At 44.6% G+C, this 27358-nt stretch overlaps 2 protein-coding genes across 2 annotated transcripts; one reads left to right on the plus strand and one right to left on the minus strand.

Moving 5' to 3' along the window:
* Window positions 1–1384: 1384 nt before the first annotated feature.
* On the minus strand, window positions 1385–7009 carry LOC149341934 (immediate early response 3-interacting protein 1). The gene is made up of 3 exons (XM_089544221.1): window positions 6699–7009; window positions 6491–6586; window positions 1385–1537 (listed from the first exon to the last, which is right to left on the minus strand). The coding sequence occupies exons 1-3, from the start codon at window positions 6787–6789 to the stop codon at window positions 1482–1484; spliced, it is 243 nt and encodes an 80-aa protein (XP_089400347.1). The 5' UTR covers window positions 6790–7009; the 3' UTR covers window positions 1385–1481.
* Window positions 7010–7251: 242 nt separating this feature from the next.
* On the plus strand, window positions 7252–26301 carry Mat1 (CDK-activating kinase assembly factor). Its single transcript, XM_089544219.1, has 7 exons — window positions 7252–7359; window positions 9206–9379; window positions 11676–11749; window positions 14512–14682; window positions 17090–17160; window positions 17696–17933; window positions 25999–26301. The coding sequence occupies exons 2-7, from the start codon at window positions 9214–9216 to the stop codon at window positions 26227–26229; spliced, it is 951 nt and encodes a 316-aa protein (XP_089400345.1). The 5' UTR covers window positions 7252–7359; window positions 9206–9213; the 3' UTR covers window positions 26230–26301.
* The last annotated feature ends 1057 nt before the right edge of the window (window positions 26302–27358 follow it).

The following is a 27358-nucleotide window of genomic DNA, read 5'->3' on the forward strand; positions in this document are numbered from 1 at the left end:
CACAGGAAGAAGTCATGCAGAAAGGAAAAGCGCAGCTACAGTCTCGGCACCTGAAAAGGAAGCGTAGGAAGCGTAGGGGTATAGCACATAGTCTAGGGCACACGTGCGTGAATCTAGCCCACCTGTGTTGCATCTTGCCATATGCTCGTACACTACAAACACCCTTGCAGGCACCCCATGCATGCACCCCTGAATGGTACGCACAAAAGTAATGTACAGTGTGTGTAAAAATTTCTTAGGCCAGAGGGCCTACTTTTAATCAGTATATTGAGCTCTTAAGATGCCTGTGAAGCTACCAAGGTTCTTAAAGGCACCAATAATACTTGAAGTTCAAGAGTGTCATTAATGCCCCACTGCACAGTTCAAAAACAGACCCTGTTCCCTGGGAACTTTTGATGCACCACATACATAAAAAATTTTTTTTTGGAAAGTTTCCTGCAATGTTCGGCACTCTCAAACCAACAGTCAACAACAAAGTTGTCTAAAAATTGTTTTCATACCTGACAGCTAGTGTAGTAGTACGTGAGCTGATTACATATGAATACAGCACTTTTTTCCCGAAATCTAGTCTGCATTACAAGGCTTAGCTGGTTTCCTGGCACATCAACCATGACACAATTCAAAGCAAGACATAACAGTACACAATGGCAACAAAAAACCAACATGATGAAAAGACAGCGCAAAATGAACACGAGGGATGGAAATGGTCAGAAAGGAAAGGAAGTGCTTGTATGCAGTCATTCCCTTTCTGTCCCTCATGTTCCTTTCTGCGCTATTTTTTCATCATGAGTGTTATCCAATTTGCCCAACTTTTGGCTTTGCTTAAAAAACCAACGCAGTGGCATTTCACCAGTCTCCCATCACTTTTTCCTGCAAGTCGTGCAAATACGCTCCTTTAAGCAGACGGTTGTGAAAACCCGACTATGGGAGCTTATTTAAATTAAAGGCAAAAACAGACTCAGATTAAAAGGACACCATAGACAAGTTCATCCAACTTTTGTTCTCAATACAAATCAATTCCGTGGCCCTTTCTGGGCATGTTTGTCCCTCAGCAAAAGACACATTTATGGCAAGAAATTTGTGCTTAAAATTTTCCTGCCCCTCGGCTCCCCAAAAAGGACTCCGTGATCAGCGTTGGGTTAATAGGCAGCACAGCCTAGCCTCTGACATCCTGTATGAAAACTGTGCATCGCAGTTTACGTGCGAAATTGGCATGTGGTGGCGACACTCATATTTCATTGTTCTGATTTCTCTAGCCTATAAGGCCTCAGTTTTTAATGAAAGCAGTGTTTTTGCAGTTAGAATGCCAACTTCAGTTTGTCCCCAGTGTCCCTTTAAAGAAAAAGGACTGTTTGTAAGGCATGACGCAGACGGCTGCAGAACCTACGCAAAAATGGGTTTTTATTCCTCCGAAAAGAGTTCATTTACAATGTATTGCTTTTTGCACGAAAGCAAGGGATAACACCAACTGCAGCCATAGGTCACCCAAAGAGTAGCTTGAAAATGATGATCAAGATGTTGATGAAAATCAGAGGTACTGAAATAGAAGACACAGCACATATTAATGAAGCAAGCAAAATACACACCGCAGCAGTGCCTGAAAGCTGCATACAAAATGTCACTGTTCCAGTAAATAGTAAATGCAATGAAACGGCACAAGTGCTGCTGGGTCAAAAATGCAATTTCAGGCATTTCAAGAATTTTTACTGCAAGCACTGGTATATAAGCAATACAAGTAAACAAGATGGTGGAAACAATCACAACTCAGCAGTAGATACCAACAAAACTGTTCCCAGGTAGTGCTGAACATTAGAATAATATAATAGAATTATTGTGTAGGTGACAGTAGCGTTATACTGGATCATTACGTTAATGTTAAAAATCAACAAATAACATTGAAAACCATAATACAACATTTTGGGCGAGTTGGTTACCTACATTCATTATTAGAGTGCAACGACAACCCCCTCTTGTTTTGTGCCGTCATTGTGCTGTAATAATGAATGTAACAATAAAAGTTGTATTGTTTACAGTCATGCCTCGTTAATATGGCCCCCGTTAACACTGACGCCTCGAATTACAGACAGTTTTTCTAGGGACCAAACTTGTTCAATGCATTTATGCCTCGTTGATATGGAAACCCACTAACTAGACAATGTACACATTGCAAATCCACAGAGCACGTTTCAGCCCATGCATTTTTTTCACGTTAACATGGAGAGCGATGACAACAATGCGGACTGTCCCAAAGAGACATTTCTTTTCCTGTATTCTGTGTGCAGAGATGGCGTAGAGGTAGAGCATCCGCCTAGCGTGAAAGAGGACCGGGGTTCTAATCCCGGTGCCATGCAATTCTCCACCGGGTTTAAAAAGAAACAAGCTCCGCATGTCGACGGAATTGCATAACCAGGCCTGGAGTGCAGCCTGATCTCGGTGACCAGAACCGACAACGCACTTCCTCACCAGAACAGGATTTGGCCACCCTGGTGTAGTACTTGGCCACAACCTTCAATGAACAAACCAATTAACCCTCGGCCCTCAGAACCCAGCGGCTGCAGAGCAACTGACCAAGGTGGCTGTCAGACCTGCGACGCAGCGGAGGGTGCTAAGAATCTCTGGCTCCAGACAGGCCGCCAATGGAAACTGAACCTTGCAACGTTTAACGCAAGAACCGTATCCAGTGAAGCTAGCTGTTAATAAATGGTATTAAATGGAATGTCATAGGGCTTAGTGAGGTTAGGAGAACAGATGAGGCGTATACAGTACTAAAGGGCGCGCATGTACTGTGCTGTCGTGGATTAGCAGGTAGACGAGAACTAGACGTAGGATTCCTCATCAATCAGGACATAGCTGGCAGGATCAAGGAGTTTTATAGTATTAACGAGAGGGTGGCAGCTATCGTAATCAGGCTTAAGAAGTGCAAGCTGAAGGTGGTGCAGGCCTACGCGCCTACATCATGTCACGATGACGAGATAGTTGAAAGCTTCAATGAAGATGTGGAATCGGCAATGGCCAAAGTAAAATCACAGTACACTGCACTGATGGGCGACTTTAATGCGAAGGTAGGTATAAAGCAGGCTGGAGACCAGGAGGTAGGTAACTATGGTATAGGTGCTAGAAATACAGGGGAGAGTTATTAGTAGAGTTCGCTGATAGAAATCATTTACGGATCATGAATACCTTCTTCAGCAAACGAGCAAACAGGAAGTGAACATGGAAGAGCCTCAATGGTGAGACTAAAAATGAAATACACTTCATACTGTGCGCTCCACCTGACAGAGGATGTGGAGGACCTCGGAAAGGTCCGTTGTAGCGACCACAGAATGGTAAGGTCTCGCATTAGCTTTGATTTGAAGAGGGAACGAAGGAAACTAGTGAAGCGGAAGGCTATTAATGAGTTAGCATTAAGAGGGCAGGTAGAGGAATTCTGGACGTCGCTGCAGAACAGATTTTCCGCTTTAACTGAAGAAGACAACTGTAGTGTTGAAACAATGAATGATAATCTCACAGCTATCGTTACACGGTGCGCCGCAGAAGTAGGTGGTAGGAAGGTTGGACAGAATACCGGCAAACAATCCCAGGGGACTAAAGATCTGGTTAAGAAACGCCAAAGCAAGAGGACGTCTAACTCCACAGACAGAATAGAACTAGCAGAGCTATCGAAGTTAATAAATAAGCACAAGGTAGCTGACATAAGGAAGTTTAACATGGAGAAAATCCAGCATGCTCTAAAGAATGGAGGTAGCCTAAAAGCAGTGAAGAGAAAACTGGGCATAGGTAAAAACCAGATGCATGCGCTAAGAGACAAAGAGGGCAATGTCATTAGCAATACGGATAAGTAGCCAAAGAGTTCTACACAAATCTATACAGTAGCGAATGTAATCATCAAGCTACTGAGAAAGGCAGTCGAGCACAGCAATGGGATACCCCACCAGTAACGAAGGAGGAAGTAAAGAAATGCAATGCAAAGGCGGAAAGCAGCTGGTGAGGATCAGGTAACAGCAGATTTGTTGAAGGGCGGAGGAGAGATAGTGCTAGAAAAACTAGCCAACCTGTATACGCAGTGCCTTGTGACCTCGAGCGTACCTACAGCTTGGAAAAACGCTAACATCATCTTAATTTATAAGAAAGGAGATGTCAAGGACTTGAGGAATTACAGACCGATCAGCTTATTGTCTGCTGCCTACAAGGTATTTACTAAAGTAATCGCTAATAGAGTCAGGACAACCCTAGACTTCAATCAACCAGATGATCAGGCAGGCTTTCATAAAGGATACTCGACAATAGACCATAATCACGCTACCAATCAGGTGGTAGAGAAATACGCAGAATATAACGAACCCCTATATATAGCCTTCATTGATTACGAGAAAGCATTTGACTCAGTGGAAACCTCAGCTGTCATGCAGGCATTACAAAATAAGGGTGTAGAAGAGTGTTACGTGAAAGTATTGTAGGTATTTATAACAACTGCACAGCTACCATAGTCCTCCATAAAGTTAGCAATACAATTAAATTAAGGATAGGTGTCAGGCAGGGAGGCACGATCTCGAAAATGATATTCACCGCCTGTTTACAGGAGGTATTCCGGGGCCTGAAATGGGAAGAGTTGGCCAAAGAAAACAAAACGGTGCTGGTAGTATTGGTGTGTTTCATTTCTAGCTTCTTCTGGTTTTGAATTTTTGTTATCAATGTTCAAGTAGACAGATGAAGGTTTCTTTAAACGAAATCAGTGACCTGTTTCTTATGTTTGACATTACATTACTTTCTTAAGATAAAAATAAGAAACAGCAACTACAAATTCTCTAGTTAATACATTTTATATACAATTCAGAAATTTATTATATACCCTTCAGTCTGTGCCCTAACACGAGGCACGTGACAGGTGAGGTAAAGCACACCTGCACATGTTGGCAGTTGTGTAGGCTCTTATTCGGTGCTCTCTCCCCCCTCTGTATGCATGTTACACAGTGCTTCCTTGAGTGCTTTCAATAAGTGCCATTGTATTAACAGTGTTTCCCCTAAATTTCAAAGTAACAGGTTTAGTTTCGTTTATGGAGTTTAACGTCCCAAAGCGACTCAGCCTATGAGAGACGCCGTAGTGAAGGGCTCTGGAAATTTTGAGCACCTGGAGTTCTTTAATGTGCGCTGACATCACACAGTACACTGGCCTCTAGAATTTCGCCTCCATCGAAATTCAGCCGCCGCGGCTGGGATCGAACCCACGTCTTTCGGGCCAGCAGCCGAGCACCATAACCACTGAGCCACCGCGGTGGGTTATTCAAAGCAACAGCTGAATGCATCTATGCGCCGAGAAGGCAGCTACTAGCGCCATCCATTGAGTGGTCACTCATGTGGCTTCAAGATGAATTATAGCCCGAAATTTGGGCCGAGGTTGAAGGAATGCCCCTCCATCCAAGAAGAGGTGTTTCAAGCAGGCGAACATCATATATGCACAAAAATCAAGCACCTGTGCCATGCGCGTCCACAGAAGTGCCAGCAAAACGAGTGACAAAAAAAGGCTCCCAGTACTGGTGTTGGCTCTTGCGGCCGCGCCATGCGTAAAAGTCACTCTAACTGACTGACCGCACCTCCGGCCGCTGTCGGATCACCTTTCTTCCACTGTGGTACTGACATTTGACCAAAACAAAAAAGTCACATTGTTGTAGCGAGGCAAACAGCACTAATGACAAGCACAAGACAAGCCTGTGTAATTTTGTATCATCCTAGTCATTAGCGCTGTTTTTTTCATCTAACATCATGCAAATACCCCACCAAAACGCTTTATTGGAATACTGATGCAACTTTTCGGTGCTACCTGGGCTTCTCTCTCCAAGAGAATGAAGGCTGGACCTGCATGCTGCCATGGATATACATAGTTTTGTACAAGTAAAAAGGCTGGCTTTACCAAGACGAAATGTTTCCACAAGGCTGGCATTAATCTCTTCTGCCTGGCAGGTGAAGCAGGCATTTACCACACGCGGGGATGCATATACTATAGCTATCACGACTCAACATAACTCTTGCCTGTATCAAAACCACGCCACTCAGCTGCAGCTCACGCTACGACTCTGCCGTGGGACGCCAACGAAGGCGAGTCGCTTCATATTCATGAGGAGCGACACCACGGTGCGCCAGCGACAAGACTTGACAAGCGTTCAAAACGCTTGGGGTCCGTCACAAGCGCAGACTAGTTCCCCAGTGGCAGCTTTCACGTCGTGTGACGCCACACGTGAAAGAGCCGAAGTAAGAAGTACCCCTTTTAGTTTTAGGGTAGTTTCGTTGAGCTTCAGAAACCATCTCATGTGGTGCGAGAGAATGGCTTCGATATCAACAGTCACGGCATCACACTCATACATTAAAGGCCTGATCAGATCAAAGCAGACAACTTCGAAGTCTGTAGGCCTTCCCGACTGCCGTCAAGCTTCTCTGCATGCATGTTTTCACGTGCCAAGTATGACACAGACGCGTTTGCGAGCATTGTACTTACTCCGCATAACCGTTCGCACCGAATGAATCAAATTGATGATTTGTGACTTCGCGCCGGGATCGAATCCATGTGCGGCTTGCTCCCTGCCCCAGTTAACTGCAACAGACAAAAAAAAAATTAAAAGTCATAAAATGACTCCATGTAAAATTCAGCTTTTGCCACACTAAAAAACGGTAAACAGACGGAACGCGTTTAGGCAATATCTTACTCTTTTTCAGAAACCGTTCCTCGTGAAGCACTGCGATGGCATTGATGCATAGCAGTGATGCTTCAAACAAGTTGTACAGAGTGATCGCCATCACGTTGCACAGAAAGAAGGCGGAACAGAATGTCTGAACTCAGGTTCGGGGGCCGTTCGGGCGGTTCGCATGAAAAGAAAGTGTACACGTACTACACGTAGCGACGCACAGCAGCGGACGCTGCAGTTGCAGCAGCTGCAACGGCAAGTGACAGGCATGACATACGCACAGCGGTAGTTAAAATCATTAACTCACATACTAACTGACGTGTAGTTAACTGATCATTAACTCGCATACTATGTGACTGATAGTTAACTGCGTTGAGTATTTATTTACAAAAACATGCATTTGGGTTTCTAAGATTCGGTTTGGTTTAGTTTGGTATATGGGGTTTAACGTCCCAAAGCGGCTCGTAGTGGAGGCCTCGGAATAATTTAGACACAGGAGTGCCGAATTTAACGCGGGCCTCTGGCATCCTCCATCGAAATGCAACGTGCATTTGTGCTTCTGCTGGATTTGCAGGCACGCACCACTTCCGAGCCGAAACCGATCCAATCCAAGATGGCAATTTGCGCGCATGTTTGCGCATGAAAGTTGTGACGGCAGTGACGGCGAGAAGAATCGCGTAAGGTAAGCACCTCGTAGAATTCTGTACCTCTGTAACAGCATGCGTGGGCGTTTTGCACGAGGAAGGATTAATATAACTCGATTTTTTTTTTTTTTTGAGGTCGTCAGGCACTGAGCTGTGTAGGCTCGCGCACTTGGCTCTTTAGGCAGCGAAGCGTTCTACTGTATAATGCTAGTTTTTCGACTTTCTTGGAGGCATTGAGGATTGCGTAGCAGCAATTAGCAGCCAGTTTAACGTCAACAAGTTCTCTGAGGTATGCCCCGAGTTTTGTGGGCTTCACATCGGGTCTTGTGTGTCTCACAATAGAAAGCAAAATACACTAACGATATCGCGATGAGCCTTGAAATGGTGAATTCGGAACGCCACCAGGAATTATAACTCAGCACTTCAGGGCAACAAAAGCTGCCTTGGCATTACTCAACTGGAAGAGCGCAACGAACCCAGCTCATTGGAGCTAACCTAAAGTGACCTAATTTGGTATTGCATAATTGAGAGGCAGCGAAAGAAAAAAATGTGACGTTAAGTAGCACGTGATATTCTGTGTTTACAGCTACATATAACCAAGACTTCCCGATAAAAATGTTCATTCTTCGAGCTATCATATCCTAGCCTAGATATGTAGCATTCGTCACGAATATTCGTTAGAAAAGAAATGATCGGTTGCAAAATTGCTGTTAGTTTTGTGCATGCCGAAATCACTGCAGCTGATCCCCCCCTCCCCCCCCCCCCCCCCCCCCCCAAAAAAAAAGAAGAAAATTGGAGTTAAAGCTCAGTGGCAGCTAATTGCACCGAGTGCTGTTCTCTATTATGGCCTTTTCTCATAGCATCCCATTCCACAGTTGATTTTTATTTGTTGCGCATCATTTTGGTGAGTGCTTTTCGTCAGTTTTTTTTTGTTCTGCTAGTAATGGTGAGGTTTCGTTCAAGAAAAATTCATCATAACCGCATAATGCGTTTTTTTGTGCTGATCACTGCTCTCTTGTTTCCGGCTGTATTTTTATGTAAAGATCTTTCCCATGCTGGACATCGTAGAAACCTTTTCTGAGCAGTAAAAGCTACTCGAGATTTCGGCTGAGTGGGACAGACAGCTTTTGATTTTTCCTACGCCTGCATATTCTCCCAGATATGTCTGAAAAGCTGTCTGTGTGTATGCATTCATAGCACTGAGAGCAAAGGCGACAGTTGTGTAGAAGGCTGGGAAAGGAGGCGCAAAGGTCTTCGGGTCACAAGATCTTTGGGCATTTACGGGTGGCATGTGAGAAGGGCTTGAATGGGCAAGCTCTTCGTTGAGAGGACAGCAACACCGTGTCACATTCGATTGGAGGTTGTCTCACATAAAGGGCTAGATCAAAAGAATTGGAGGTCATCCCTGGTAAAAAGGCATTCTGAAGGTAAGCCAAAGACAGTCAGAAGCAAGTTTTTTGGATTCTCAAAGGCATTGGAAAGGAACACTACAGCTGACCATACAAAGTTTCATGGGCGTCCACAAGGGGAGGAAAAAAAAGGGGGGGGATGCCCCCCCCCCCCCTTCCACTGGAATTACGGATATTATTTATGCACTAGTTCCTTTCTGGTGCTTACCTACTGCCACCCCCATCCCCGGACATCGGGTGCCCGCCCCTGGAAAAAGTTCTTCGGACGCCCTTGCAAAGTTTTTGAAATATCAAGGAAAAAAACAAACAAAGAAACAACACTGTTTTTGTACAGATCCTTTACTAATGACAATAGAAATTTCATCAAGTGAAGTGACTAGCTTGTACTGTGCAAACAGTGTTGTGTGTCATTCCAGTTCACTGTGTTCTTTCAGAATAAAGTATGTGTCGTCAAACTTGTTTTGAACGTTTCCAGTTGCCACCATGGATGATCTGGCATGTCCACGATGCCGGACAACAAAATATCGCAACCCATCACTGCGGCTCATGGTGAACGTTTGCGGCCATGCCCTCTGTGACAACTGTGTTGAACTGCTCTTTGTGAAGGGTTCGGGAGCATGTCCACAGTGTAATGTGCCCTTAAGGAGAGGTCAGTCTTCGTTGTTCTTTGCTTATAACTTTGCAGTATACCTCTGTGCTAAAATAATAATTGTAAGAGACCAGTGCATGCATGCCAGGTTGACCTGCAGTCCCCCGTTACCCCCTGGCAGGAGTCAGCAAGAAGCGCTGAAAGCAAAGCATACACAGCATTGGCCAGCCCAGGCCGCGCCGTAGTGAGGGAGTGGCCAGTTCGCTCGAGCCACTGAATGTCCCCGTCTGGGAACGGCGCGCAAAGTCGCAGGTGGCAGAGTCATGCGTTGTTTCACGCTCGCCAACGCTGCTTACTTTCTGCCTGTTTCGCAAAGAGTGAGAAGATATTTACTGCACAATAATGGACACCTGATGTAGCGTAACCTTACATTGGACGCCTCATTCGGAAGATCTCGAAGAATAAACACTGCCAAACAAAACAGGGTTAGGCACCCGCTCTAGATGGGATCTAGTGAAAGTGGCGAATTGTCGGCAATGGTGCTCTTGGCTGGGGAACACTGCACGTCAATGGTTCTCGGGAAACGAACCCACATAGGCAAATGCCGCCAGGCAGAACGGAGGCAGTTACTTGTTCAAAGACAGTAACGGCCCGTTTGATTTATACCAATCTCCTAATTTCACGAGACACCAAGTTCAAGGGTTTTCGGGGAAACCGACACATGTGTTGAAGTGGTTCATTGCTTGAATTTGTTTTCCTTTTTTTTTTTTTGCTGGTAAAGTGTTGAAGTGGTTCATTGCTTGAATTTGTTTCTCCTTCTTTTTTTTTTGTGCTGGGAGAGAGTTTTTGTAATACTGTCAAAGCTGTTGGGCATAGCATGCAACCCATTCAGCAATCGCTTTGTGGTCCATTCTAGGAATGTCAGACATTTGAAGCAAATTTTATTTTCATTTCGCACTGTGTACTTTAAGGGAGAGGGATATGTACCTTACTGAAATTGGAGGACATGTCATGTGATTTGTGAACCAATCATCTACTGTGTTCACCATGGCTGCAGTACAACGGACAGTTGAGCTATTTGGTACACCATTGCGGGCGGTATAGCGAAAGACGGATGAAAGATGAAGAGAAGACCACACCGACCATGAGTGGTTGCTACAGAATGTGGACTGGGCTTCTAGGTCTTTAAAACCGGCCCATGGAGCCTCGAAAAGCGTTCTGGGCTACAGTCTGATGTAATGCATCTTTGTCTATACCTTGTTGTCTGCGAGATTCATTTTTGTTGTTTTGTCTCTTTCCTGCTTGAAATATCTCAGAGTGTCTAAGCTTGTAATTATGCAAGTTGTTGTTCATAAAGCTTCAAGTCATGCTCCCTTAATCCTGTCATTGTAATTCATCGCAAGACCATACCTGACGGAACACCTCTGGTGTGAAGAAAGCTTTTGAGTCATCAAATCTACACGCCCTGACAGTCGCTGACCGGATGGGCGGAGGTGAAGAACCTGCGGAGAAAGTTTACTGCAATATCATCTATTTTTTTGCTGAATTGACCATGAAGGATGTCAGTAAAGTCTGCAATTTATAGCCACCCTAAGCAAAGCCTGTAACCCATCTGTACAAAACAGTCTGCAACAGAGTCGCTATATGTGCCCGTAAAATATAAGTGATATGGGTTAAAAAAGGAGACTGCTGACACAGTGTAAAATTACAAGCAGTAAAAACTAGTGCAACACACTTAAAATAACAATGAAAGCTATCAAAGGAGGCTAACAAGTTCTTCATACCCACTTAGCTTAGTATGAACACTACATTTACTGTAATATATGGTTAAAAACTCTGCTTCTGAATAAACTGACTTGACATAATTTGATTTATTGATTGTTTCAGCAGGTACTGTTCTATCTTTTGCAGGCCTCGTAGGGCATAATGCTTAAAAAAAATAGCTCTCACATAAAGCTATTGGGCATGAATCCAAGGGATGGGCGATGACTTACCCTTTATATCCAGTGGCAGCTTGCGCCACCTAGCCTAGGTTACCCCCCCAGCCCCCTATGTTAAATTTTTTTTCTCAATTTCTTATCACTCCCACATGCTCGCTTTCTTATCCCTGCCATGTAATGCTCGCGGCTGCTTGCTCGTATTACCACCAGCATCTCGGCAAGTGTTAGGCTGTCACTGATTGCAGCCTGTAGCCAGCACGCATGCGGGTCCAGCTGGCGTTAAACTCTGGCGATAGTTTAAAAGCCGTATGAGAGCAGTGTAGCAGAAATTTGGCACTGCTGGGGTTGTCGGAAGAGTGCTAGAGTTTTCTGCATCTTTGCAACCTAACGTGCATTGGCGCTTAAAAAACTTGCAGGTAATTTTCGACTGCAAATCTTTGAGGATTCGAAAGTTGAGAAGGAAGTGGACATACGGCGGAAGATACTCAAAGTACGCTGTTTTCCTTAATATTGTTGTCATCTAATAAGGGAGAACAAATATTTCAGTCCATTTATACACTCAGTTTAGAATAATTCATTGTTATGGCTCAGTTTGTCACTGCTAAAGCTACCTCTTTGCCCATGCTAAATGATGGTTGTAGCATTAATTGACTGCTCCCTTGGCTTTTACATGAAAATATACTGGGTGCTTCAGCGAACACTTTCAAAAATTCCTGAAAATATTGGGTTCAGTATAGCAAAAAAAAAAAATGGGGTAGGATCACACACTCTACCCTGGCGGACACAATATGCTGCAAAATCCCTCTAATTTATCCAGGTAATTAATAAAAACCCAGAAATTAACTTTTTAATTATCATAGATGGGTGGTTAGTCCCAATGGGGAGTTTGATGCCGTGAACAAGACGATGTCATATCAGTTTTTGAAACGAAGGAAAACTCAATTTCTAGAGCCTTCAGCTCAAAGAAATTCAATGGGTTTTCCCGCACGCGTCTGAAACTGAGCGCACGATGAGCACTGGACGTATGGCATAAGCGAAGCGTCCGCTGGTGACGTGTCATAATGAATGCAGCGCCCAATTCGAAACGCATGTGCTAACTTTCCTCGCTAAAGAACCTCGGCGCTCAGCTTAGACTGCGGTCGGCGTTATCGACTGCTTCGTCTCTCAGAGTAAGGAAAATTAGTCGTCAGTTACGGGAACGTCGAATTTGAGAGCCCCGATGGGTGCATCTGCAGGCTTTTTTTGTCTCTCTCTCTCTCTCTGTGTTGTGCATGCGTGTGTGCGCGCGCGCCACTTCTGGTATGGCTGCCCAACGGGCTCGTTTTTGTGCGTCACCATGAATTCATTTACTCACTAGGTTGGTCATCTGTTTTCTTATAATCGCTGCGCAACAGAAACCACGTCCGAAAAAAAAAGCTTTGTCAGTGTGGCAAGGAGAGCTTGCACAGCAGTGGCTGTGTGCTATCGGGCAGTTGTTCTTGCAGTTCTGGTAGCGTGTGTTAGCTTCAGTTTCCCAACAGAGCGCAATCGTTTGCATTTCAGGTGCTTGTCTTGGAGTTGCGCGTGTGACAAGGCCATTTCGGTGCCAGTGTTTCAAACCACTTGAATGTGTGGAAGTGCCACCTAGGATTAAAACGTCACGCCGCACTGTGTGAATTGTGGGAATGGTCGTGCCAGTGCAACCCCAATGCTCCACTGCCAAGAAGGTAGACATTGTGGTCCCTTATGTGAGTGCGCAAATGGACGCGGAGCTGGCATCCAGACTGTATGGTGCCCACCATCCTGGTCATTGTGTGTCGACTCGTCCCACATTCGTATCGATATTTAATCGATTTAAGTCTACTGGATCAGGTCATGTTCAGAAAAGGAAGAGACCAGGGAGCGCTGCCGACGATTTTGACATTGATGTCCTCGCCTACGTTTCTGTCAGGCCAGAAGCAAGTGAGGGAAATCGCCAACATGTAAGGAGCCAGCACGGCATCAGTTTGGAGGTCACTATCAAGACGCAGCTACCACCCCTATCATGCGTGTCTTCACCAGGAACTGACACCGAGCGACTTTGAGAAATGGCTCGATTTTTGCAACTATTGCCTAATTAAATCTGATGAAGACCCGGAATTCCTGCACAGAGTGCTTTGGACCAACGAGGCCCAATTTTGCAGGGACTCCAATGTCAACTTGCACAATGCACATTATTGATGCAACAAGAATCTGCACAATGCACATTATTGGTGCAACAAGAACCCACATTGGCTACGCCAGCACAAACACCAAGTAAGATGGTCAGCAAATGTTTGGTGTGTCATTTATGATGGCCGTATTGTTGGTCCTTACTTCATCGACGGAAACCTCACTGGGAAAAAGTACACAGACTGCGTCCTAAAAGGCAGTCAAGCCAATACCGCATAAAAGAAATAGACGCTTCCCAGAAATAATGCGATGCATGTCGATATACCGGCACTATTTAATGTTAAACAATAGTCTGCGCACTGTCAGAGAAGAGTACCTTTATCCCTTTCACAAAGCTAGTGACAAAAATAAAGAAAGATTGAAAAAAAACTCTTCCAGTGTGCTTATCAGTGTTCCCAAAAGTGACGGCTGTGTAGCAGACGACTATAATTTTCCTTACTCCGAGCGGCGAAGTAGTCGATAACGTCGACTGCAGTCTAAGCTAGGCACCGAGGTTCTGTAGCGAGGAAAGTTAGCACACGCATTTCGAATTGGGCGCTGCATTCATTACGACATGTCACCAGCAAACGCTTAACTTACGCCATACTTCTGGCGCTCCTCGTGCGCTCCTCGCGCGCTCAGTTTCGGGCGTGTGCGGGAAAAAGCATCGGATTTCTTCACGCTGCAGGGCTCTAGAAATTGAGTTTTTCTTCGTTTCAAAAACTGATATCATCTTGTTCACGGCATCAAACTCCCCATTGGGACTAACCACACAGCTACAATAATTAAAAAGCTAATTAGTGGGTTTTGTTAATTACCTGGATAATTAGAAGGGTTTTGCAGCAGGGTTTTGCAATCTGTCTGCTGGGGCAGAGAGTGTGATCCTCCACGTATTTTTTGCTATATTGAACCCAATATTTTGAGGGATTTTTGAAAGTGTTCGCTGGAACACCTGATATATATCTCGTATTTATTGTGATTGAATTTCTTGTTGCCATTTGGCCTCATCTGTGGCCTGACAGAACCTAAAAGGTGCACCTGTTTTCTTGAGTGATTCAGACGGGATAATTGCTCTGTTTTGAGGACTACAACAAGCGGGAGGAGGACTTTGAAACGCTGCGAGCCTACAATGACTACCTCGAAGAGGTGGAGACAATAATCTACAACCTGGCAAATGAAATCGATGTTGAAGCGACACGCCGGAAAGTGGAGCAGTACAAGCGGGAGAACAAGGCCCAAATACAGAAAGGGAAGGTGCGTATGGTCACTGATTTTTTTTTTCAGTTGTTTTTCGTTTCCTTTTGTTCAGTGCTCTTCTCACAAAGTATTTCCAGCCATTGTTTCTAATTTTTCCTTTGTGTACGCGTGTAGGGATGTCTCTTTGAGAGGAAAATGGTTTGCAGATTTGCTTAAGTCTAGTAGTAATGGTTTCATTCATAATAATAGAAAGGAAGGAGAAGATTTTTGCTGGCACCGGCCTCTGCCATCGCTACTGGAAGCACGTGAGCTTGGGCAGCAGAAATAGAGGGATAGCAGGTGGACTGGAGAAATGAAATGAAAGAGGTGAGGGGACAGACAGAAAGGATTGGGGGGGTGGTAAGTGGAGAGAGGTCCGGAACTATTTACAAGTATTCTATTTACAAATTCACATATGTACAGGTCGGGCGCACGGGATGGCCGTGAATGAAAACGGAAAAAGAGCGCGTGCGCTGGGCATACTGTAATGAAAGCAAGACTTCGTGGCCCAGAAAACAAATGTTGACAGCTGGTTCATGCTTTCTAAAATGTGAAAATTTGAGCACGCCCAATTTTCTATTCTAATTAATTGACACTTCGTGATTGCATGCTGTGATTAAAAGATTGTGTGCCTCTAAAGGAAAGGCACAGACCATTTTTTTGTTTTTGTAAACTTCCCTACGCTGATCACAGAGTGTCGCAGTAGCAAAACCGCTTCTCCAAGAGGCAGAAGCATTGGAATGACGGCACAGCACCTTGAGTGTTGTGGCAAAACACTGCAAAGTGTCTTTGGAGCCAGTCCAGTGAACGGGCTATTACTTTAATCATGGAGCTTTATTTTGACTTTGATACTCGAGGGACTCTTGAAGCAGCAGAAGCGGTTGTGGCTCTGAGTTGTGATGGAAAGCGCAGTGGTGGAATCACATCATTTGTGTCTGTGGGTTGTAAACTGTTTTATTAATTACAACACATGCAGAAACAAAATTTAATGGATTAATGAAATTATCACCATGCTGATAAGATATGCCTGGAAGTAAATGCATGTGTGTTGTATTTTTATTGCAGCTGCCGTGCAACTGCAGTGACATGCGAGTTGCTTAGTTACCACCGGCAATTTTTCCAGAAGTGAGGTGCCTCCGAGACTGTCCACACTGTTGCCCCATCTGCAGTGCCAGAGGCCGCGCAGTTTAGAAATGAACGGCGGCACATTTCGTCATGCACCAACTCGCACCTCAGGCTGTTATTCTGCCGTGCAGTTAGAAATATGGTCGCCAAATCGAAGGTGTTTTGGTTGTTCACTATCCCTTCAACTGGTGCAGCAGCCAAGCAGTGCCCAATCCTTTGAAGGATCTCAGTTAAGCTATAGGCTCTGATGTAGCCTTTTGTCAATCCTGGCAAACCAGTGACCAAGTTGCTTACTGAAGAGGATGACGGGCCTCGTGATGTGAGTGCAGGTGAGAAATGGGGACTGGCCAATGTCAGTACAAGAATGTCATGACATGATCTCTGTGGAGATGCCTCTCTGGTGCTTTAACCAGCCCTCGAAGCTTGGCAGATGTGACAGAAGTGGTTGCCATGAGAATCAGGAATAGCAGGAGTCATGGCGGAAAGGCTACTGGCGAGGAGAACAAAGGAATAATAGGTGACCCCGACCACAGTTCAATCCCCAGTGCTGCCCACCGGGGATGCAGTGTGCCATTCCCTGGCCTGGTGTTTGGCTTCTTTGGGGTGAAATGCTTGGGAGATGGGTCAACTTAAGTAGATGAAAAATCTTGCGCCATGGCGTTCTTTGGCCACAGAGGTCCTTGCACCATAAAAACTCATCATTAACTGCGGTTAATTGCTGGCAGTCAGCTTACTACTTATGGCACGTGGAACATGTTGTATCCCATTCCAGTGGAGTTGCTGTAGTTTGAAGCAGTGCATATTTTGCATTTTTTCAGCGATATGAGCGTTAGTATTAAGGAAAGAAAGGCGAAACCACAAGGAGTGCCTGCACTAGCAAAGTCGCAGGAATGACCCGAGAATCCAAATTCACATGACAGAGCTGTGCCGTGATGCATGTCCACTTTAGTTTGGACACCACCTATTGGAAAGCAGTCCATAGATCGTGATATCTTGGAAATGGCTGATGTAGCCAAAGTGGGAGCTGCATTTTTGACTCACTGAACGTTCTCCACGCACATTTCCATCCAGGCTGTCCATATTGGTGCCGTAAAATTATTTGTTGAGTGCTCACTTTAAAGCTATGTAGAGGTATTTTGAGTCAGTAAAGACCTTGTGCATTTAGGGTAATAAAAGCAGCATCCCTTTAATTATAATTTTACTAATCCAAACTGATTTGCATATCCAGACAAGGTCGAATAACTGGACATTGACAGTAACCTTTATTAGTTCATTTCTTCTTCTTTTTTGCTCTTGGCAGATGAAGGCTTCAAAGGATGAGGAGTACTTGGAGGAACTTTTGGAGCTAGAACGACAGGAGACTGAATTGAGGTATGGTTGGGGATTTATATTTTCTCTTGTCTGTCTGTTGCTCGTATAAACTATACCAAGTTTCCCAGGGTCAGCTCGAGTTTAGTGCAACATGTTTAGAACAGTCCTCAAAAATGTACATTGTTTTAGTGAGGAAATAATTATACAAAATCCGAAAGTGAGCACAACCAATTAATAAATGTACCTGAAACACCATTGTACAATACATTTGATAGGTTGCCATCACAAAGGGGGCATGATTTGCACAGTTTCTGAATTTTAAGATGTGTCGTGATGTCAAAATTGTAGCACAGTTCATTAATGGTGGCTTATTTTGTGGAGAGAGTTGTGTTGTACGTTGAGTGCATGAGTAAATCAAAGCCACAGTTTGCCTTCAGTCTGATTTGTAGGGTGAAAATGAAGCTGTTCAGCTTGAAAAATGTTTGCTGCCATTGAGCATAAATTACCATTCTGTGGGAGGCCCTATGCTGCGAAATGTGCACTTGATGTCGCCATGCAAGTGTGCAAGCATGATCGGCTTGACAACGTTTTGCAGGCGTGACCAGCTGGCCGAGGTGGAGAAGGCAGCTCAGCGTGAAAAGTTGAAGCAGAAGGAGTCGCTGATTGATGACCTCATGTTCTCGGACTTGCCGGCCAACAAGATCCTGGCCAGCCATGGAGACAAGCTCCGTCAGGTAGCCGGTCCCAAGCCACTGCCTCCCAAGCCAGTCGCTGCCGAGTTCTCCACGGGGATCAAGTTCCGTCAAAAAGAGGCCTTCCTACCGATACCAAAGGTCTCCTCTTTTTTCATTTTGCTTCATATGCAAATCTACTTTGATATCTCGCGTCATGTACACCCTTCGTCATAGCGCTGTCAGGCACTGCCAGCCATTGTCGTGGGCGCACAACCTTATTATAGTTGGGTGGTTTGCGCTCCCAAGTAAAATTGGGCTGTGCTTTCTTGTCCAGTAGTCGCATTAGTAAGCTTGCCAAGTGTAGTGCACTACACCCGTGTTAAGGTCTCCTCGAAAGGTAGGTTGTGGTGCTTCTCCAGAAGTGGGAACCTCTTGATGGAATTGTTTGAAAGCAGAAGTAATAAAATAGCCAGAAAGGTAAAAAATTGCAGAAGTCTGTAAAGAATGCTTACGTGGCACTGGAAGTCAGCTCACCATGCCAAGGCATGTTCCCTGCTAGCCCAAGGTTCTGCTTTTGCAGCTAAGTTGTTGCTACATGACTGCGATGCTAAGTCTTGTGTGTTAGAGCTTTGTTTGGCTTTACAGCAACTGCATTTTTTGTGGGAGACAGCACTGCCATGCTGCTTTGGGCATCTGATAATTGGGCATACCCTATTTTAACAGTAACAGATTGCATGTAATGCTTCATCTACGGTATTCACAAAAACAAAACCACAGTGCTGTGACTGCATCTAAAAGGCAACAGGCCTTGCTTAGGTGGTGTCTGTGGCATCCATTTTGCATTCTCTTGTGTTCCTTCTGCATTAACTTATTTGTGGTAGGCTGCACGTGAAGCTGCTTTTCATAGTGGTAGCATGCTAGTGTGCATGCTGTTAGTGTCAGCACTGCTGCATCTTTTTGAGGAGGAAGCCTTATGCAGCCCATTAGCAGCAAAACCCGGCGTTGGCATCCAGGAAAAGTGGCCCAGGAAAGCCTTTTGACTTCAATCAGCAAAGAAAAAAAAAAGGCTTCGACAAAGTCATAGCCTGTCGTGCAGGCCCGACACTCGCAAGAACCGCAAGAAGGCTTGGCAGCCTCTCACTGCCGATGATCGCCGCAGGCAGTGTCCCAGATTCTGGAACTCCGTTAGCCGGCGTGAAGCGGTGGGTTCCAGCCAGTGCTGCCAACCTTCAGAGCGGCTTCTCCCCCAATTTGCAACCAAAAATTCCCTAGATTTTCCTAGATACAAAAAATAGTGTTCAATTGTGAAAAAATGCATATTTATGCGTAGTTCAGTAGCAAGTTTTATCATGCAGCTACCCTATTACCAGACGTTGGTAAGCAAATTAGCTGTAAATTTGAAATGAAGGATCTGAAATGGACTTCAGAACGAAGCAACAAGATACACCGTAGCGCTCTTTAGAGATTGCAAATTAAACGTTCTATAGTGTGTATGTTTTTTTTTTTCATTGTACGCAAGATATTAGTAAACATCATCCATGCATCAGAATGTGAAATTAACTGAATTTTTTTCCCTCATGTTGCGTCAGTTTAGACTTCAGCCAAAGGATACCACGTACAAAATGCCTGGAGGTCACTTGAGGTGTGTACAGAAACTGCAATATAAAAGCTGCTTGTTCATTTGCTGCAATTGCTCTAGAGAGTGGCTGATGTAACAGTTTGAGTCAATTAAAACAATGAAGCAGTGATCGTTACAGTTTTTGTATGCCTTATGTGACCTCAACTCACTTTGTTCGTCGTGGTGGAACTGGGAATTATGGTTTATGATTCTGGAGAGTCTTAACGTCCCAAAGCAACCCAGGCTATAAAGGATGAAATAGTGCAGGGCTCTGGAAATTTCGACCCCCTGGGGTTCTTTAACGTGCACTCACATCGCACAGTACACGGGTCTCTAGAATTTCTCCTCCATCGAAATTCGACCGCCTAGGCCGGGTTCAAAGCCTCATCTTTCGGGTCAGCAGCTGAGCGCCATAACCACCGAGCCACTGTGGTGGGTGAACTGGGAATTGTTCCCCTAGTTAGCCTAGCGAAGATTTCCAACCCGGCGCTCCTTTATAAAAAAAAATGGCACCTTTGTTCTTTCCTAATTATCAAAATAAACATGCAGATATGCTTAATAAAGAGGAATTTCATGTTGTGCAGCGAGCTCCAAATACAGCGTGCGTGTTGAGGGAAGGCGGTGGCGCGCCAGATCACAGCAGCGGCTGCCACTGGCCACGTCAGGGACCATACACGTCCGACTACGTCCGTGTAAAGGCTGGTTCACATGCATGCAAGCGACTGAAAACTGAGCAGCGCAGCGCAGTGAAAAATGTGTAACTTGTTGGAACATCGCCGCTCTGACTGCTGGAGCAGCCGCGATGGCTCTAAAAAGCTTTTGCGCCATAGCAACAAAGCGTTTTCACTTGCATGTGAAACAGGCTTTACTCGAAAAAATTGTAGGGCAGATTACAACTCTCGTGTAAGACTGACGACACAACGATGCTGTTTGAGTTTGGTTCAACTAAGTTACCTGTGATTATACTCGTCATTTCTATCTGTTGTCATCTATAGTACCCCCTCCCCAAGATCAACGAGCACGCAGTCATCAGTACGTACAAGTGTTTATTTCAGTACCGCCCACGGATGCCTGATGCCCCCTGTTGGAGCAGACGGCAATTAATTCAATAGTTGCTGTCTGTCCAGCAGGGGGCGTCAGGCGTCCGTGGGTGACCTCATTACTACGAACGCAGCTACCACTGCGCACGACTAAAATTTTTGGCTTAAACAGCATCGCTGTTAAAACATCATGCTTTGGCTTTTCCAGTACACACAGAAGCTTGATCCGAGTTGTTTTCAGCATTTTGTACAAGTTCCTGTGACTAAGTCTTGTGCAATATTGAACAAAAGGCATTCGCATCCAGTTTTAGTATTGGTGTTAGCAATGGGGCAGATCTTGCATGTTAAATGACTTTGATAAACAATCCTTAAGACACTAGTGATACCAAAAAGTCTGGAATGTCTATGAATACAATGTGTTCCTTGGCTTTTTCAAACTAGCAATTCTATAGCATGATTATTGCTCTTGATCCTTATGGACCCAACAACCACTAGACCAGCCTCAGCCTTCCTTGCAGCATCTTGGACTTCTTGAAATCACCAACGTCCCTCTCAATTAATCAATCATCTAGTGCAATATTTATATTTATATGCGAGCACGCAATGCATCACATATGTAAGCGATAGACGTAGACATTTATTTACTTCACATGCTTGTTCAGCACGTAGACAGTTTGCAAATGATGCTTTGCTGCACAGTGACAGTTCAGTATTACAACATTTGTCTCAGATGTTAATTCTCCTACATTCTGTACAATGAAAAGTGGAAAACACCGAGACTATGTTAGCTGCTATTTTTTTTTTAAGTATATATTATACTGAAGTGAAGCTTTTCATAACTTACTGACTCAGAGTATGAAAAGAATGGCGATAAATAATTCTCATCACTTTCTAATGCGACCTTGTCTGTCATCCTCCTCCTCCGCATACAGGCAACGAAGAAGCAGTACTGGAACATGTGGGTCCACAAACAGGGAACTTAAATGCAACAGCTTGCTTAAGTATAATTTTCTACGCCTGTCATGTGTTCATGTCAACCGGTCTAGTGATGAAAACGTGTTTCTGTTTGGGGATGCAGTTAGCAAATATGTTCCATATAACAATTTCGAACTCCTACAAGTGCGCGTAAACATACCTTGACACTGAGACCAGCAATGTAAGGAAACGATCGCCGTGGCCGGTGTTGCCGTTTCGGCAGCTGACGGCAGTGAGCACGTACGCCTAAAGTGTTAGCTATGAATTTGAGCAACTCGCATACAGCACAAATGCCTGAGGAATAAATCGTTCTGTCCTTTTAACATTTTGTCACGCTGTAGCGACGGAGGCCGAAGATAGCACACATTTGGAAACATAGCCTTTGCGGTCGTGCGCCGTTATGTGAGAATGGTTGTGGCGCATAGCCGAAGTTATCCGAGCGAGAACTTGGTGCTCCTTGGGGGAAGAAAACTCCTCGAGGGAAGAAACGTTTACCGCCAACAAAATGTTCGAAGCAAAGCCTAGGATTGTCCGTCACAGGCAGTCTGTCAACGGATCGCAGCGTCGTACTGTTTTTCCCGTTCCCTACTCAATGCTGGAAGTAGTAAGAGAATATATCTACTTGGGGCAGGTAGTGCCCGCTGATCCGGATCATGAGAGGGAAGTAACTAGAAGAATAAGAATGGGATGGAGCGCATATGGCAGGTTCTCTCAGATCATGAATGGCAGTTTACCAATAAGCCTCAAGAGAAAAGTATACAACAGCTGTATCTTACTGGTTCTCACCTATGGGGCAGAAACGTGGAGGCTAACAAAGAGGGTTCAGCTTAAGATAAGGACAACGCAACGAGCTATGGAAAGAAAAATGATAGGTGTAACGCTAAGAGATCGGAAGCGGGCGGAGTGGGTGAGGGAACAAATGCGGGTTAATGGCATCCTAGTCGAAATCAAGACGAAGAAATGGGCTTGGGCAGGGCATGTAATGGGAAGGCAAGATAATCGCTGGTCCTGAAGGGTAATGGAGTGGATTCCAAGAGACGGCAAGCGTAGCAGGGGACGGCAGAAAGTTAGGTGGGCGGATGAGATTAAGAAGTTTGCGGGGATATGGTGGCCGCAGCTGGCAAAGGAGAGGGTTAATTGGAGAGACATGGGAGAGGCCTTTGCCCTGCAGTGAGCGTAGTCAGGCTGATGGTGATGACTTGATGGCATTCGGAACATGTTGCATCCCATTGTAGGTGACCTTTCAGCGTTGTAGTAGTGTTGTTCGTTTCTGAACACGTGTGATGGAACCACAGCCGTCCATGAGTGCTAAGGTGGCCATCCGGTGTGTGAATGAGAGACTCGGGGAACATAACAAAAACTTGGAGAACCGTAAAGGAAACCTTCTGAGCACTGTTTGTTGTGCGAGTCGAATGGGTGCCATCCTGTGTTTAAAAAATGCAAGGACATAAGCAGTGAAGTTGCTGCAGTTTGAGGCAGCGCACAACACCCTTTTTTCCAGCGATGTGAGCGCTAGTATTAAGGAAAGATAGATCGAAACCGCACGTCTGCAAGCAATGCCTACACAAACTAAACCACAGGAACGACCCTGAAGTCCAAATTCACGTGACAAAGCTTCGTTGTGACACAATGTCCGCCGTAGTTTGGACACCACGTATTCGGTGCCCCTGGACAAGCTGCGCCATCTAGTTTGCTTCTATAACAACATTTGTTTGGTTTCAGTTTTTCTTCTTTTTTTTATTTTCTAACACAAGGAGGCGACGTGAAAAGTGAACCTTTGAGTGGACTTAGTCCACCAGTCGTCGCCGATCATGGCGTCCAATTCGCTGCGCGTTCTTCAAAGGCGAAAGGCTACACAGCATTTTTGTCTGTTCTTATATGCCTTTCTTTTTTTTAGAGCAGTAGTGGTTAGCCATGTGGAATGGCCATATTTCAGTTCCGATTGCAAGACTTCGTCTCAGAGGCCCATGACATCAGCGCATGCTCGTGCAAGCTTCGTTTTACCGTTCACGTTGCATTTTATGCACTGCGCTTGATTTGTAAGGGATGAGGGTAGTTTGGTTTTATTCGGTGCTTTATGGTCGTTGCAACATAGAGCCAAGATATTTTACTAAATGCGCCAGCAGATTTTTGATTATGACCATATCAAGAAAGGCTTTTCAAGTATAGAACCCATTCACTACCCACCAAAAAAAAAGAAAAAAGAACGGAAAAAAGTAGGAACTGAAGCTTTGCTATTAAACAGACAAGAACAGAACTTAGAAAAAGTGTAATGTGCAGCGTATTTATTTATTTATTATTATATCCCACATCTACCTCCATTTGATGTCCTCACGCAGTGCTTTCTCTAGTGGCACAGCAGTCATATTGCCTAACTTGAAAAGCCACGGAAAGTGCAGCGTGTTGTGTGTGCCGCCGAAAATCGCAAGAACGGACATGTGCGACGTTTTGTATATTTAAATTTTTTTTGTGAGCAATTTCTGGCTCATTGCAGCGGCTTATATTTGTTTTGCTTGTATTTTTTTCTGCATTACCAGCATATTTAACCAATAAATTTTTGAAAAGTTTTTCACACACAGCTCTGCCGTTTTTTTTTCGTTGGGAAGTATAATCAATAAGCTGCAGTTTGATGTAGTACAATGCGCAGTGCATTTAGCACCTCTGGTAAGAATAATTTTTATTTTAAAACACTTAAAATCAATCATTATTTCGCGGTAAGGAAGAGTTAATCCCCTGTCCAGGCGTATTTTTTTGCTCTGATGATGATGTAGTTTGTTTTTGTTATGTTTAGCCACAAGTCATAGCTATTAAGCCAGTTTGATCATTGTCTCAGGCAGGTATATGCTGCAGCTTCTAGTTGTTTCAATTTTGATCCAGTGAAAAATGCATTAGGGTTGTCAGCATACAGCAGAATGTCTTGGGTGAAAGGAATATTTCCAATGTCATTAATGTAAAACAAAAAGAAAAGCGTACCTAATATTTAAAGAAACCGATTGAAGAGTGCCAACAGACAGGACGGAAGACAGAAGGCACAGACACTAGTGCTAGTGTCTCCTGTGAGCGCAGTTCAGCTGGTTTCCATCAGTGTGCACCAACCAAGCCCCCTTGCAAGATTGACTCTTGTGGCACAATCCCATGCTTGTGGAACGCACAATCACCCAGCTTAATGAACTGCTTTCAATCACTTAAGATAGCTTTGCATTGGTAGATTATTGACATGTCCCTTAATTCTATACGTGTATTTAGCTTTTCGAGCAGCAGACCATGATAATAGAACTTAACGCTTTTCTGATGTCAAGGAACTTACCAATTGTAAAAGCTTCTGTTTCATGTTTCAAATTAATTTTTCTTTAATTTTCAGAATGAGTGCTATGTCATCGGATTTGTTCTTGGAAAAGCTTGGCTGGTTTCTGGAGTTAGTCTTTTGTGTGTAAGGCATTGAAATATTTTCATGAAAGCAATATAGGCCAGTAGTTATCATCTTTTGAGGCACCTTTCTGTGTTCCTGTTACCCATGCAATCTTGAGCTCATCTAGAAAGAGTCCGCAGTGTGGGATACCATTGTATAGGTGACAGTGGAGGCTACTAATTGGATGTGGCTTGGTGTCATCAGGCCCTGGACCATGGTCGGTTTTTAATGAATCAAATGTGTGTTTAATCTTGCATTCATCAATAAGGTTTAGGAAAACTGTATCTCGTGTGTTCATTTTTTATGCGTGAAGTATAATCAGATTTTGTGCAGATATGTAACTTTTTGTGCCGATTTCAGAACTGCATTTTATTTTAAGCTAGCTGGTATAGTTGGCGAGTGATTACAATTAGAACCCTTTAAATGTCATCCCTGGGACGTTGAATAATAGCTGGAACGTGCACAAGTTGTTCATGTCAGCATGTGTTATGTGTAGTGAAGCTATTATTTCATTCTTAGGCTCTTAGGCACCCAGCACTCATTGGAAATAAAAGTTAAACTCTAGCATGTATATTTACAACAAAACATTCCTTACAAAAATAACTTTCAGTAACTATTACCTGTATGCATAGAAAAATTTAGCGCTTTATTGCACTTCTCAGTGCCTTGGGATTCGTGCACAAGAAACAGCATCATTCTGTTGTCGTTCGTAGTGGAATTCCCAAGGGATGAGTGACAGCAATCGCAGGAAAAATGACAGCTGAGAAAATCAACCTTACAGTTTACTTTGTTTGCTGCCTCGTTTATAACCACATATGCTTTTGCGTTCAGTCAGATAATAGGGCATTGTAGCCAACAGAACTGTGATCTCTTTTCTTCATGCTAACGCTAAGGTGGTGGTGTTCTGTCTTCAGAAACCCATGTAATTTGTGATGGGCTCACAATTTTCACTGACCACATATCAGAAAACATTATTTTCTCAATTTTTACTGCATATTTTGCTATAATTTTTTATTTGACAGATGTATCCACGAGTGTTAGGGAAAAAAAAACAAAAAAACTGACCAAATTGACCATTTTATTTGCCACTTCACCGGGGCTTAAGCAAAATGTTGGGCAAAACTTGCAAAGGTACTTTGTTGAGCGATCACCATCAGTGTGAGCAAAATTGTCTTGTTGTAGGTGGTTGAAGGTCCCCTGTACAAGTACACAGCGCTGGAGCAAGACCTGTGTGGACCGACAGCTCCCAGCCTGGAATCTCTGTCGCCATCTGGCTACACGGCGCACGTGCGGGCCACAGTGGAAGCTGAGGAGGCGGGTGGCTTCCTGGCAGCCCTGGCATGCCAGAGGGCGCTGCAGGATGCCTTCTGTGGTCTCCACTTCAAGGTTGGCGAGGAAGTCTCATCATGCTGACCTGTCATCTTTACTTCATGTGTTTGAATCGCCGCTCTGAAATTTAGCAAGCAATAAATTGTTCACAGCGTAGTTTGGTTAAAGAGTGTTTCAGCTGAGCCAGAGCCTCGTCATAGAGTGCCTGCCCAAGCACAGCTGAGAATAGGCAAGCCAGTGCCGATGAAGTGTTGCCATCATAGTCCATAAATGTTGTCCATCTCTTCTGGCATCTAGTGTGGTGCCTTGGTGGCGCAGTAATCAGCTGGGGCCTACAGGTTGGTACTTTCAGAGGAATGATGCTACTGCCTCGTGAAACTTGGCCGAGTTCCATGAAGCACACTCTCACCTCAAAACTTCAGTTACGACCACGGCCAAGAGAGATGGCTCGCCTGAAAGGGTACCAAGGACAACTCCATCCGATTAATGTTGTCAGCAGAGTGTGCTGAAGATTGTCCGGCAACAAAAGGCAATCGTCAAAGTGAATTTAGAATTCTTCCCGCCAATCAATTCAAGCTCTCCTTGACGAAAAGGGCAGCTTGCCACCATTTTGAAACGAGTGTCAGTGCAGCGTACCCTCTGGTACCCGCACCACAAAAGTCGATGTGGAGTGCATTTCACCTGCGAAATGAGCAGGCAGTGGCATCACCTTTGTTGCGTTTTCTGGTATTTTCTAGCTTGTAAAAGCTCCATTCTTGTGATTACAACATGGCACCCTATCGACACAGGCCGAATTGTCCTCAGTGTCCCTTTAAAGGGGCTGCGAAACACAGCTTGGGGGGAAACCGGCTATACTTCAGGTGAGTTCTTTATGTCACACAGATGCTGACTTAAAAAGAATTACAGGAATCGATGCACAGGAACGGGAGTTATTCAGTGAAGAAATTTGAAAATACAAGCAAACAAAACGCTGCCCTCAACTCGATTTTGGCGGGGCTTCCCACTCCTATTTCGCTCTCCCAATGACGGCACCTGGCGCAACCAATCAAAACAGCCTGCCAGAGCACGTCGCGGAAGTTTGTACTCCACGGTTGCCTGCTCTCTGTAACTCGTTCTTGCTGAGACTGGCAGCGTCGTTTCCATGCCAGAGCGCCCCTGGTGGTGTATTTTTATTTTACTTGCTTTGCAGGGCTTTTATCTAAGACAAACAAGT

Source organism: Amblyomma mixtum, chromosome 5 (assembly GCF_055824585.1).
Source record: "Amblyomma mixtum isolate Tamu chromosome 5, ASM5582458v1, whole genome shotgun sequence".
Lineage (NCBI taxonomy): Eukaryota > Metazoa > Arthropoda > Arachnida > Ixodida > Ixodidae > Amblyomma > Amblyomma mixtum.